The sequence below is a fragment of the Papaver somniferum genome, chromosome 1 (genome assembly GCF_003573695.1).
Source record: "Papaver somniferum cultivar HN1 chromosome 1, ASM357369v1, whole genome shotgun sequence".
In the NCBI taxonomy this organism is placed as follows: domain Eukaryota; kingdom Viridiplantae; phylum Streptophyta; class Magnoliopsida; order Ranunculales; family Papaveraceae; genus Papaver; species Papaver somniferum.
Genome location: NC_039358.1, coordinates 240,262,254 through 240,277,606, shown reverse-complemented (window position 1 = coordinate 240,277,606; position 15,353 = coordinate 240,262,254). Strand labels below are relative to the sequence as shown.

Genomic DNA, 15,353 nt, shown 5'->3' with positions numbered 1-15,353 from the left:
GACTACGGGTTCATTTGGAGCATCGGCAACACTTTGTACCACCATCCTTTGCAGCATCGTTGCCTGGGTATGAATTGCATCTTCGGTGTGTAGTCCCTGCACATCAAAAAATTCTTGGGAAACATACTGGTTGTAAGGTACAGGACTAGAACATGGACTACAATTCAAAACCCGAAGAGAAACTTTGGTCGTCCAAATATGACAACCATAAGGATCTCATGAAAACAAACGACATTGGTTTGTAACCCAACAGAGCTGGCTGAGACAAATCTCAGAGTCGGTCAAAAAACAAGTATAAGAATAAAGGTTCACTAAACATTTTTAAACAAGATACGAACTATAAGCACTTGCACAAGTTCGTGTAAGACTAAAATAAGTTAAAAAGTTAAAACTTGTCTTTCATTGGATTATTTTGGCAAACAGTTAACAGGCATTCCAGATCTGGCTTTTCACATGGGATTCGTTCGATTTTGGGTGGCATCCCAGCAGATTCTCTATGTAAGAATAACAAATTGACAGAAATCTGAGTCGAAAGAGATAGAAAACTGAAAACAAATTTCAGAAATTCTTATCATATTTAAAAGAAAATACATTTTGAGAAGGTAGAATAAATTCTTTCCTCATAACCTGATTCTAGCGCCAAATTGTGAACACCATTAATTTGGTAGCACAACCAATTGAAACACATGATAAAGTACTGTCTATAACAAGATATAGACTCAAATCATGAACGAAATTAAGTGCAATGAAATGAAATAGAAATCAACACAAGCATATACGTGGTTCGACAACGGAGTGTCTACATCCACGGGTGAAAAAGAGTTAAGGTGTTTATTAAGATTGTTGGGTTACATTGAAGGAGCTTCGTCAATCTCTCTATGAGTAATCCATAGCAAGAATAGAAAAGAGAAAAGAAATAGAAACAGAACCCTCCTCTCTCTTCTGCGACCCCGCCTCCCCCTCTAGACCTAATCGTTTTGGTTTATAAAGGGAAAATATCTTCCGGAGAATTACTCTTCTATCCTTAGCTTAGGATTGAAGCTGTGTTGGGGTTGATATGGTGTGTGCTGCTGTATTCTTGTGTCCAGCTGCAGCTTCTAATCATCCTCCATGTGTCCATACAGATTATGGTATCTACAGAACCTGTAGCAATCACTTCTCTTGGACCTAATCAGTATACCAGCTCCCGTTGCCGCAGCCATTAGCACATACACCCCAATTGTTACACATATTCTCTGTAGAAAATTTGTAGTGCCAATAATATGAAAATCCAAACTCCTGCATACAGTGGCAAGAACATAAACGATAGTTCAAAATAAATTTCCAACAGAAAAAGAAAAGAGAACAATTGGATAACTAAGATTATGAAGATGGCAACCGCCTATTCCAATCACTTTCAAATAATTTTTTTTATTGCCTTGTCATAACTTACACATTCCCCTTTAATGAATATTTCAGGCCTCTCCTTGTGATGGTTTTCTTCTTCTAGAATTGATAAATGAGAAATTATTGATCTTACAAAATCAAGAAAATTGTATGCCAAGTCCTTCCATCAAAAATAAATTAATAAAATGCAATGCTACAAAATACTACTGAAACTCTTACTTATATTATATAGGCAACCATTGCAGCAATTACAACAGGTTCACTTCATCCATATGATTGGCCACAATAACTACCACATTACATAGTGAATTACATAATGGTATGCACAACTACCGCATGTATTACCTTGTTTTCAGTATTTTACGACGAAGACATCAAACCTTCGGCCAATATCTCCACAAAACTCTTAGCTTTTCCAACCTTGATTTTCCTCCTCTTAGTCCCAACCTAGAGTTTTGCTAGACCCGAGAGAGATGTACTCAATAGCATATGAAACACAAAACAAAATCTAATGGGGTGGTATGTTAAGAAAAAACTACTGATACACACTCTACTAAAGACATCCAGATAGCCACTCTAGGACGACTAATAAGCTTTCCTCGGTATAATAATGGTTACAAAACTGTTACTACACACCCTTCTTATCTACGTAATTATGCTATACAAAACCTTAAAAGAAAGAAAAAAATGGACAGTTCAAAGATATCCTTTTCTAGGCTATAAACAATTTCTCGTGAACCATTTTGTTGTACCCGTTTGAAAATATGTTATTCCTATGGCGTATCAGACATGTAAAGCTGGTTGTAGCCCTGTTCTTTATCTTCTGGAGGCACCAGCGAACCAATGCTTGACAGCTCTGACCTTGTATTCCATACTATTGTTATCAAATCGAACTCCCGTTGAAGTAAAAGGAAGCATATAGTCGTATGTCCATATATTTTTTCTAAACTTATTTGACCATTAAAATCTAACAACCTCATCAGAGCATCTGGTCAATCTTTAAGAAGAGGTAGAGAGTAATATTACCTCTGGAACAACATACGCTAAACTCACAATTGACTACACTCTGAGATATTTTAGTCCTCTCTTGATACCAATCGGTTGTACCATAATATCGCCATGCATGAGCTGGTGCACCAAAATCTGATTTTCACATACCCAATCCTATGCAAATTAATAATGAATAAAGCAACGGTAGTAAACTATGGTGGTATACATAAAATGGAAAATATAATTCGTCTTACGTATAGAATTCTCAACATCAGGTTCCTCGAACATCTCATCTTGATCACTTGATATCAGAGATGGATTCCAATGGTATTCCATCTTTTTTGGTCTATAAATCGCACATACAAAATAAACTACGGGTTTTAGTTATCAAGCAAAATCAATAATCAATACAAATCAAAATAGATCGTTGGAGAATAGGGTTTAGGTTTACCAAAAGAGATTATGGTTAGGGTTTATGATTTACAGTAAAAAACGTTCAAAATAAAAGAAAATAAATTATCAAAGCAAATACAATGAATGAAGAAGAACCGGCGAGAGAATAACTAAAAATATGAAAATACGGATTACTAAAACCTGCGTAAGATTGAGATTTGCACTATCTCTCCTACCACCGGTATACCATTGGTGATTAGGGTTTAGTTTGTAGTAACAGAGTTCGGTGATTAGTGCTTGTGCATAGTAGCAGAGGGATTATAAACTCTGTTGATAGAGACGCAAGTCTCGGGTTTTTTTAGGTTTGATATTCGGTGATACTTAATATCCTAATATAGACTCGGTGGTGTTCCCTAATAAATATTAGTGGTGTGAGAAATCCTGAGATTTCTATTGGTCAATATTTTTATGATGGGGCCAGAAGCTCTAAGAAGAAAGCTTGATTCAGCTTTTAACCACAACAAAAGAAATTCATCTGAAATCATATTATTATAATAACCAAACCGAAAGTTCTTTCACGAGGCATTGGAGTAAACCAAAGGGGTACGGTAATTGGGTGACGAGTCCAAAGTGGTAATTGGAATGCCATGTGCCGCGATTTACAGGGTTTACAAGACAAAGAGTCTCGAGTACAATGCTATTTTGGCTTTCGTTATTCTGTTTTGTGAATGGTGGTTTTTTTTTAGTTTATGGGTTGCTCCCTATTGGTGTATATTATTTTAAGCAACGACATTGGTTGTGCTTTGGGTGTAATTCATATTAGTGTTTATTGCTTACTACCTTTTCAAGTACCCACTACCAAAAGACTACATCTCCTTGCTATAGTGTCCAAACTGGTCGAAGTTCTGGAAATTGCAGAATAACAAGATCATCGATGAGAAGGATGGTGGAGGCGGAAAAGTAGAGCTCTCGGATATGGTCTCAAATAGTATTATAATTTATTTACTTTTTATTATTAGATAAAGAATATTATAAGAATAATAAGAAACTAGTTTTGAATGCCAGCATGCTGAATTCCAACAACGTACTACATAAATTGAACATGTTGTTGTGCTTGCTTACCAGCGAGCCTCATGAAGAACCATCCAAAAAAGAAAAAAAAAAAAAAATAGGCTAGTTGGGACACCCGTGCTCTGCATGGACATAGATATTTTGCAGAAAATAATTATGTTTTGTGGGTGTAATTTTTCGGTACAAAATTGAAATTTGGTATGTATATAGTTGTTGCACCTATGCGTTGCACGGTCTTAAGTGTTTTGCAGAGTTCAGGGTTAGACCTTTTTTTAAATTCTTTTCGACCCGTAAAACAAAGATAGATTCTTTTTTACTCGTAAATTATTTTTTTCATCCAGGATATATATTTTTACCTGAGAAGTACTTTTTTTGCAACTCAAGATAAATATTATTTTTGTCGGTGATTTTTTTTTACTTATTTTCTTTTATTATATGATATATACTTAAGGGAAAAACTTAACCATATTTTGGAGATAAGATCTTCACAAGATATTATCTCTGCCCTACCTGGTACTTGCTACTGGAAAAAGGGCTTCGAATTTAGGATATACTTAAGGAACCAAATTAATAAACAGAGATAAATATAAAAAGAAAAAATAATCCGTGAAATACTTTTTGTTTTTACTATTGGCGATGTTTAAGGGAACAAATTAATAAATAGCTAGAAAGAGTTTAAGAAAATTCACCCATAAATTATATTTTTTCTTTTATCCGTGATTTGCTTAAGTTATTGTTTTTTTTTTTGTACTTAAGAAAATAATTTTCTGGTTGAGCCGGTAAGATTTTTTATTTTAAGGTATAATTTTCTTTTAGTAAAGGTTTTGGGGCCAAAAGCTCTTATTTCCTATTGGTTTAAATTTTGTAGGAAATACCATTAGGTCCTAGAAATAATATATTAGAGAGAGTCTAGTCCAATTGACCCAGTCAATTGTCTGTTTGGTCCTATTTGGTAATATAAATTATAGTTTGGTCATAAAAATTATAGTTTGGTCCTACGGTGATGTCATAAATGATGTAAATGTTATCCTGTAGTGGCAGAAATACCCTTATATTATTGTTTGGTCCTAGAAAATAATGGTTTGGTCCTAGGGGACCACATATATACAAAAATATGCAAAATATCTTATTTTTCGTATTCACATTCTCTCTCTTCTTTTCTAGTTTTTTTTCCCTCTCGAATCTTTTTTCTCTGCTCCCGTTGAACGCAACCAAGACGAGATGATGTTTTTTTTTTTTTGCTGTTTTGTTGAAGATGATGATGTGTTGTAGTTGAAGATGATAAAGATGATGTTGATGATGTTGTTGAAGACGGTGTTTGTTGTTGTTGTTATTGATTACGATCTTGATTTTGAATGTTTTTGTCTCTGCTGTTGATGATGAAGAAGATGAAGAAGATAAAGATTTGTTGCTGCTGCTGCTGTTGACGATGAAGACGACGATGAACCTGATCTATTTTATTGATTACGATCTTGATTTTGAATGTTTTTGTCACTGCTGATGATGATGAAGAAGATGAAGAAGATAAAGATCTGTTGTTGCTGTTGTTGACGACGAAGACGACGCTGAACCTGATCTATTTTATGAAGACAACGACGATCTGTTTTGATGAAGACGACGACGACAATGAAGATGAACCCGATCTGTTTTGATGAAGTCGATGGAAGATGATGTTGCTGCTGGTGTTTTTGAAGACGACGATGTTGCTGCTTCTGTTGAAGACGTCGAAGAAGATGAAGATGATGTTGGTGATGTTTTTATATGGACTTCATTCTAGAAATGAAGTCTGTTTTTATATGGACTTCATTTCTGGAATGAAGTCTGTTTTTTTAGGTTTTTGTATGGACTTCATTTCTGGAATGAAGTCTGTTTTTTTTAGGTTTTTATATGGACTTCATTTCTGAAATGAAGTCTGTTTTTTTTAGGTTTTTATATGGACTTCATTTCTGTAATGAAGTCTGTTTTTTTAGGTTTTTATATGGACTTCATTTCGGGAATGAAGTATGTTTTTCTAGGTTTTTATATGGACTTCATTTCTGGAATGAAGTCTGTTTTTCTTAGGTTTTTATATGGACTTCATTTCGGGAATGAAGTCTGTTTTTCTAGGTTTTTATATGGACTTCATTTCAGGAATGAAGTCTGTTTTTTTAGGTTTTTATATGGACTTCATTTCTGAAATGAACTGCTACAAGAAAATATGTAAAAATTAATACGGAATGGTACTTTTGTCAGTTTAATATTTTTAAATAATTGTGGACCAAACAGTAAAGACGTTTGACCAAAGGACCAAACAGACATGGACCCATCTAAAAAAGGACAAACCATATTTTTAAATAATTGTGTGAAGAGCATTCCATCCTAGAAATTAACCATCATTAGAAATTATACACCTATGCAGGATAATGACCTCATTAGATAACCTACAAGATAATAAAAAACAGTAGTCTTTTCATTTAACTAGAAACATATTATGCACGAAATGTTATGGAGAAAAGACCCGGCGTGGAATTCTCTTTGATCTTTCAACTGCTGAAATAATTGAGTGGTATTGTATTAACTTAGACTCTTATAGCGAATTACATTGCCAAGTATTCGTCCGTCTTGGTGTTTTTTTAAGGGAAACTCCGGTGGAATCAGAAGAGCTTGATTGGTGGTAATTATTAAACTTCACACGTACAGTTTGTTATGTTTACAAGGCTGTTGTACTATAACTTAGTCATCCTATTCTTCTGCTGTAACTACTCTACTTTGCCTATTCTTCAGTACATTAGTTTAGTCTTAGATGCACCCATTCTTTTGCATCTGTTCTGTTGTAAACCTTATCTTTTCACTGATGTAACCGAGTATATATACATATCAATGCAGAATATCTCCATACAGTTGTATGAGATACAAAACCCTAAACCCAACTTTGCAACATGGTAATCTAGAGCTAGGTTAGGTTAAATTTTTTTTCTCTACAACAAATCATCATGGTTGTTGACGATCAAATCCCACCTTCATCAGCTTCTCCCAGCAATCCTCCACCTAATAAGGATTCCGGTTTATCCCCATCTAGCCATTATTATGTGCATTCCGCTGATAACCCCACTACAGTGATCTTTACTTCTCTCTTAACCAGTGATAATTATTGCATCTGGGAAAGAGGTATCAGGAAATCTTTCAGTGCAAAAGCCAAACTTGGCTACATCGATGTATCAGTTAAGAAACCAACTAATTCAGATGATATTCCCCATTGGATTCGTGCTGATGATCTAGTTGGTATCTGGGTTGCTAACTCAGTCGATCCAGTAATCAGAAATAGTGTCATGTCTTTTCCATCTGCCAGAGAGCAATGGTTAGAAATCAAGAACCGTTTTTTCCATACCAATGCTCTAAAACTTTATGCCTTGAAACAATCTATTTCAACCCTCAAACAAGACAACCTGAATGTTGCTATGTATTTTACCAATCTCAAGACCCTATGGGATCAGATGGATTCTTTTCGGCCACCAGTAGCATGCATCTGTGCAGCGGGCAAAAGCTTTTTGGAACATCACAATCAAGATCGATCAATGGAGTTTCTTCAGGGGCTTCATGATAGATTTTCATCACTGCGCAGTCAATGTATGCTCATGGAACCGATGCCATCTGCTGCTAAGCTCTACAATCTGGTGCGCCAGGATGAAGAGCAGCAAGGTATAAATTCATCCTCTCTTACTCAGGTTGATTCTGCTACATTGAATGTTTCTCGCAGCGATCCACAAAGGTCACAACAGCGCTCCTTATCCAATCCTGGCAATGGAAACAATAACAACAAGCGTCCTCGTCCATTCTGTGATCATTGTACTAAACATGGCCATACACGCCAAACATGCTGGAAGATGAATGGTTATCCCAGTAACCCACCAAAGCTGAGAGATCAAGCATCCTATCCATACGCTGTTGCTGTTGCTCCAACGTCTACTGCTGTTGAACCTATACAAGCTGCTCCAACCATCTCAGTTGCACAATATGCTAGGCTTATGTCACTTCTTGAACCTGACACTACAGGAAACAACATAACATAATTTGCTAACTTCACATGTAAGGTTTTATCTTGTGCTTCTCTTACCTGGATTATAGACAGTGGTGCAACACACCACATCTGTTCTAGTCTTTCTTGTTTTACATCTTACACTTCAGTCACGAACCCAATCACGGTTAAGTTGCATGATGGCTCTAACATCTCAGTAACACATAATGGGATTGTTAATTTGTCTCCAACTATTCAGTTGCTTAATGTGTTCCACATTCCAAGTTTTAAATTCAACTTGATTTCAGTCAGTCAGCTAACAAGCACAGCCAACTGCTGTATAACATTCTCACATGAGTCTTGTGTCTTTCAGGACCTTCACACGAGAATGGAGATTGGATGGAGTAGGCGAATCGTTGGCGTCTACCATTACACTTTTCAACCATCTGTTTCTTCTCTAGCTGCTGCAAATAAGCCCTTCGACAAATGGCACTATCGTTTAGGCCATCCCCATGCGGATTGTTTTGATTTTTTTATCTCGCAACTTTGCTTATATTCATTCTTCGTTTAAACACTTGTGTGATGTATGCCCCAGGGTAAAACAATCTCGACTTCAATTTAATAAAAGTGTTTCTTTATCTAAGCATCCTTTCCAATTAGTTCATGTTGATATTTGGGGGCCTTTTTCTGCTTCCTCTTTAATTAATGCCAAGTACTTTCTTACCATTGTAGATGACTACTCTAGATGTACTTGGGTATTTTTGATGAAAGTCAAATCCGAAACTTTAAAGTTTCTCAAATATTTCTTTGCTTTTGTTGTCAAATAATTTGGACACAAAATCACCAGCATATCCTCTGGTATTAACACATTGCTTATTCCACAACTTCAGACTTTTAGGTATGACAATGGCTCTGAATTCAAATCCAATGCACTTCAGTCTTGGTTTCATCAAAATGGTGTTTTACATCAAACTAGTTGTGCCTACACTCCTAAAAAAATGACATTGTCGAGCGCAAACATCGTCATTTTCTCAATGTGGCACGTGCCTTAAGATTCCAAGCGAATTTTCCTATACAATTCTGGGGTGAGTGCATTCTTATCTCATAAATAAACTTCCTACGCCAGTATTATCTCATAAATCTCCGCATGAAGTTCTCCTTCATGCACCTCCTGATTATTCTTCTCTTCGAGTCTTTGGTTGTCTCTGTTTTGGTCGTAACACTAGACCGTCTCACAAATTTGATCAACGTGCCAAGCCAGGCATTTTTGTTAGATATCCTTATGGCCAAAAAGGATACACAGTTTATGATCTTGAATCCAAATCCACGTATGTATCTCATGATGTGGTATTTCATGAGAATATATTCCCCTTCCATGACTTATCTAATTTTCTTCCCAAGTCAGTTCCTATGTCAGATCCTCATTCTGATTAAACCAAGTATGATTCTCTACTTGATCCAATTCCACTCACACAATCACTCTGTGATAATTCAAACACTACTCATTCTCCTACTCCTTGTTCAATGCATCATTCTGAACAATCGAATCCTGACAGGCCTGTTGATATTTCCGTTGCACAACATCCTGACATTTCCTGTGATTCACAGAGTACCTTGCTTCCACAAATAGATATTGCATCTCCACGATAATCATCTGTCGCTGAACACAGTTCTGCATCTCCAACTTTCCTACCTTAGTCTACTTCGACAGTTTCTTCCCTAGATTCTGCAATACCAGCATCACAGTCTCGTTCCACTCGGACTCGTAATCCACCCTCCTATCTAAAGGATTATCATTGCTTTAACACTACGGATGCATCTCCCTCACCGTATCCAATGACAAATTATTTGTCCTTTGATAAATTTACTCCTGCACACAAAGCTTTTTTAGCTTCAGTCATTCTCACTGACGAACCGACATCATTCTCTCAGGCAAATAAATGCCCCAAATGGCGCGCAACCATGGCCAAAGAAATCATGGATTTGGAAGCTAATAATACTTGGATATTAGTCGATTTACCACCTGGTAAGACAGCCATTGGATACAAATGGGTGTTTAAAATTAAGTTTAATGCTGATGGCACTGTTGAACGTTACAAGGCTCGACTAGTAGCCAGAGGCTATACTCAGCAAGAGGGTATAGACTATTACGATACATTTGCACCAGTAGCTAAGTTGGTTACTGTTCGTGTCTTATTATCTATTGTCGCTATCAAGGGATGGGCTCTTCATCAACTTGATGTCAACAATGCGTTTCTTCAAGGGGATCTGGAGGAAGAAATTTACATGAAAATTCCACCACGTATGGCACGACCAGGTGAGTCTAAAGTTTTCAAACTAAAAAAATCTCTCTATGGTTTAAAGCAAGCCTCTCGTGAATGGTTTGCAAAATTTTCTTCAGTTTTATTATCTGAAGGTTTTAAAAAGTTATTATGTGACAATTCTCTCTTCACATATCATCAAGGTACAACCTCCATTTTTGTTCTTGTCTATGTCGATGATATTATCATCATTGGCACAGATGCTGCCTTCATTACTGCTCTCAAATTACGTTTGGCTTCTCATTTTTCAATCAAGGATCTTGGCTGTTTGAAATATTTTTTGGGCATTGAAGTTTCTCGCTCATCCAAGGGTATATTTCTTTGCCAAAGAAAGTATATTCTTGATATCCTTAAGGATTCTGGCCTCACAGGGGCGCGTACTGGCAGGCCTCGAGGAGGGTATATAAAAATGAAGCGTGATCAAAACGCGGGCCTACAGTAATACCGCAAGTGCACGGTTGTCAGTTGTAGCTCGTGCAAGTACGGGTCGATCCACAGAGATTGGGAGTGTTTTGTAGTGTTTCTAGCTATTTTGGGTTCTAAATTTGCTAATGGGCTTTGAATACCAAAGGGTCTTGAAGTGCACTAGGCTTTGGCCTTAAACTTAGGCTTGGGCTGAACTGGGCCTCAGAGTTGAGTTCAGGCTTTTGGATTAAGCCCACAGTTGAATGGTTTGGGCTTTGGTTTGAGCTGGGCCTGTGGTCTTTCAACAATTTACAATGGGCTTTTGTCTTGAATTAAATTACATTGGGCTTTAATGGATTATATTTGAAACTGGGCTTTGCAGAGGAAGCAGCAGCAGCAGGGGAAGGGGAGCAGCAGCAGCAACAGGGTTGCAGCAGCAGCAGCACAAGGCAAAGAAGAAGGAAAGCAGCAGTACTGCAGCAGCAAAGCTGGAGAAAATAGCAGCAACAGCAGCAGCAGTGCAAGGAAAGCAGCTGCACAAGCACTGAGTAGCAGGGTAGGGAAGCAACAACAGGGCAAAAGCAACAACACAAGGGCTTCTGGCTTAGTAGCAAAAGAGGAGTGTAAACAGTGGCTCTAGGCCAAAGATGGAAGCAAACCAGAGAACAAAAGAATGGCAAAAACAGCAAAGATTAAACAGACTAAAAACTAAACAGCAAAAGAAAGATGACAATGAAGAAAACAGTGTGAACAAGATAAATGAACCAAGGCCTAAGGCCAAGGGCAGGGATGTGGAGAAGAAGTAACAAAGCAAAGCTAAGGCATTCAAAAAGAATGGGAAGAGAATTAGCTTGCTATGAGCACTAATTTCTCCCAATGCTCAATCAAATCAGTGCAACCTAAGCATACAAAAATGGAATGGCAAGATAATCAGCTTGCTATGAGCACTGATTTCTTCCATTACTCAATCAATTCAGTGCTTCAAAGGTTTCTAGCCTAGCATTCTATCACTTCACATGTATCACAAAACAGGTATATTAACATTACATGGAACTAAACATGCATTAACATTAAACAGGACACATGTAAACAACATCTAACAGTAACAACACACATTAACAGAACACATGATTAAACAGGAGCAACAATTTTAACAGGAGCACATTTAACAGGAGACACACAGGATATGAAAACAGGAAATTAAAACATGAAATTAAAACAAGCACATTAACAGGAACTTAAAATTAAAACACAAATTGCAATAAAAAGTGACAGAATTTAACAGAACTTGAAATTAAAATTGAAACCCTAAATTGAAATCTAATTGAAATTTAAGAACTGAAATTAAACCTAAACTAACCCAATTTTGGGGGAATCTCGGCTAGCCCAAGAACACCTTCTACACCATACCCATCTCTTCTATTTATATAAAAAAAATGTAAGCAGAACCCTAATTTTGAAAAACCCTAATTTTTCTAGGGTTTGAAACTTCACCTAATTGACGTGACAAAACAGCTTCAAAATGTCGACCCATGCTTCTTCTCTGCTCCTACTCCATTCCCATGCTCTATTTTTGTTCTCTAGAGACTCATCTGTTTAAATGATTTATCACCTAGGGTTATGGTGTGAAATCATTAAATAGAGGGCTAGAGAGAGTGAAAGGAAACGGGTATGTGAAGGTAGGTTTAGGGGAGAAATGGTGTGGTGTACGGTGGGCGGACATGTGTTCGGTGGAGAAGGTGGTACGGGCAGAGAGGAAGAAAGAGAAGAGAAGTGAAAATATTAGGGTTTCTTCTGTTTTCTTCTCTTATTTTTTTGGGTTATATATCCTAGGGTTTTTTGGTGTGAGGCGAGTTCATCGATTTTTGATGTTCAGCGAACTAAGCCGTGAGATTGGAGCTGGTAGGTAGATCGGACGGTGATGCGGAGGCAAGCGAGGAGCGACCGCGGATGAAGGGATACAACGAAACGAACGGTACTTGATGGAGTTATTACTGTAGTGTAAGGCGGAGATATCAACTTCGATGCACAGCAAGGGCAACCGTTGGATTCAACTACCATCTAATCTGAAGGCTTGGAATTTCAGCGCTGTGCCTTGGCAGAGACTTCAGATTTTGATGATCTATGAAGGAGCGACCATCGGATGCTTCTGAGAACTGATCTGATGGCTGAGAACGGAGGCGTTTTTGTGTGTAGAAAATGAGGTTGTGCCACCATTCTCGCGGCTTCCTTGCGTGATTTCTCCCGGCTTTCACTACTTTTTCTCTGCTCTTTTGCTCGCAAGTCATCCAGACTTTTTTATTATTACTAAAAATGCAAAATTAAGTTAAGAAAATATTTATTCTTGAAAACAATGAAAATACAAATATGGGATAAAATGTAGAATTAATGCGCAAAGGATGAGTTAAATGCCAACAAAAAGGGAGATGTCAATCTAGCTATCGAAGGCACAATCCTAGCACTGATAACAAAAAAAGACATGTGATAAGAGTGTAAAGTGTATCTACACATGTGTAAGAAAGATCTGAAGTCATGACTACTAATACCAATAGATAGTTTCTCAGGCTAAGAACTGAGGTCGAAATCTAGCTAGCTGTCCGGACTTTACGAGAATTGTGAATGAGTTGGAGGGTATTTCACAATTACTCGCGTTGTACTCAATGGCATACACCCTCCTTGCTTATTACAATGAAACAACAAAATGACTCTTTACATCGATGACTCTTTTTACATTGACTACTACTTCTTTTTAATTTTTGGAACAAGAGATGATGGAATTGATAAATACTTGATTTTTTTGTATTTTTCTGATATTTTTTTCTCTTTTTTTTTTTTTTTTTTTTTTTTTTTTTTGAATATATACATCATTTTTTTTTTTTTTTTTTTTTTTTTTTTTTTTTTTTTTTTTTTTTTTTTTTTTTTTTTTACATAACAAAAAGAAACAAAAGATTACATGACACTTTGCAAGAGGTAGCCCTTTTTGATGCACCCAGTTAAATTCGATGGTTGTCTTTCTTAATGTGACCTCCACCTTCTATCCCAACCAACCAAAGAACAAGCTAGTCAAGTTTCGTTCAGTATTCTAAAGTGATTGGCAATCGTAACTTCCTATCAAACACCTTGAAGATCGAGGCCATACATGTATTGGTAGATCGTGCGCGTGCAAATTTCTTATCACTATGTGAATTGTGCTAGAATCAGGGTGCCTAAATATCTAGACTAAGACTCCTAATAAAAATACATATTTGCACAAGAGTCAACATTTCAAGGTAAATGAGCTCCATTTTTATGATTTTTTTTTTTCAATTTTTTTTTGGAATTTTTCAATTTTTTTTCACAAAGAAGAAGGAGTTCGTTTTCAATTATGGCAAATTATCGTGGTATCTACTCTATACCCCCAAACCTAAACTAAACATTGTCCTCAATGTTTCAAAATATGGAAAGAATTAAAATGCAACATATGGAAAGGGACATGCTGAGTAGAGTAAAAGGAGAGAGAATACCCGATTTCGGCGAAAGCAGAATTAAAACTCCGTTATTCAAGGCAAAAAATCCAACATATTTCAGCCGAGATCATAATGGATTAGCAAAATATATACAAAAGGAACAAAAGGGTTTTAAGAAATTGTATCTACTGGATTATATACAAAAAAATTCACCATACACTAACAATCTAAAGAGTTGAGGATCAACCCAAAAGACAAAGTGTAAAGGTTTCAACAGCTTCACACAATAATAATATGATAGGCATGCAAGTGAAGCTGTGAAACAAAATGAGCTACCCCCAAACCTGGATTTTACAGAAGATATAGTTTTGAAAACAAAATCGCGCAGTTTTGGGGGTTCATCATGCAAAAGGTCTAGCTCGAAATGAACTGTGCTAGGGGCGGGCAAACATGCAATTTCCAACTGTGGTTCCTCAAATGTATTATATTTAGAAGCAAAATAGTCCAAAAGTACTTGGGAAGCACACAGTTCCAAACCTAGGTTAGGAATTTTCAGAAAAATTGGTTTTACAATATTGGTACAAACCAAATCTAGGTTGGGTGGAAGGCCAACAGATTGTGACTCATGTAGGAGAATAGGTGCGTCATTATTAATCAAATCAAAATCTCCTAAATCATCCACACATGTCACATCATGCTCACAATCATCAATCAGTTTAGCAAGTTCACACTCAGAATCATCAACATCATCAACAAATTTATTCTCATGCATCGGCAAATCAGGAGAAATATCACAATGTGACCTAGGTAGAGAATCAGACACATCAAATATATTTTCATGCATATTGGTGTCTACAGAAGATTCAACTATTCCTATGTCATGCTCATCTTCACAGAATAATTGTACGAATCCCATGTCAATATCAAAATCATATGAATTACAATGAGTATTAGAAAAAACAGCATTCATGAAGGTCGAGGGCGAGAAGCCATATGTTATTTAACCAATAGGTTCCACAATATTTTCATGTTCTTCTAACATATCATCATAATCATCATAATCATCATCATGGTAGCATGCATATTGGTCCTCATTAACAGTGGTGGTGTCATTAGTCGATTCATGTTCCTCTAAATTAGGTTCATATTCAACATTATTTACATGAATGGGACTAGACACTTCATTAGGGACAACATACATTTCCTCATGAATTTCCTCCTTTTGTCGGTGAAGCAAAATCTGATCTAAATGTGCATGAATTCGTGTTGTAGATCTATCATAGTCTTGCTTACAGAGTCTTAAAGCTTCTGTGGTGGAGTCTAAATTCATGGGAGTACAAAATTCTT

General features: G+C 36.6%; 1 protein-coding gene and 1 long non-coding RNA gene across 2 annotated transcripts; one reads left to right on the top strand and one right to left on the bottom strand.

Moving 5' to 3' along the window:
- Positions 1-2,462: 2,462 nt before the first annotated feature.
- On the bottom strand, positions 2,463-2,987 carry LOC113339354. Its single transcript, XR_003355048.1, has 3 exons — positions 2,971-2,987; positions 2,631-2,722; positions 2,463-2,529 (listed from the first exon to the last, which is right to left on the bottom strand). It is a non-coding gene; the product is annotated as an uncharacterized LOC113339354 (long non-coding RNA).
- A 3,745-nt stretch (positions 2,988-6,732) lies between these two features.
- On the top strand, positions 6,733-8,440 carry LOC113339346. Its single transcript, XM_026584636.1, has 2 exons — positions 6,733-7,905; positions 8,208-8,440. The coding sequence occupies exon 1, from the start codon at positions 6,813-6,815 to the stop codon at positions 7,887-7,889; it is 1,077 nt and encodes a 358-aa protein (XP_026440421.1). The 5' UTR covers positions 6,733-6,812; the 3' UTR covers positions 7,890-7,905; positions 8,208-8,440.
- The last annotated feature ends 6,913 nt before the right edge of the window (positions 8,441-15,353 follow it).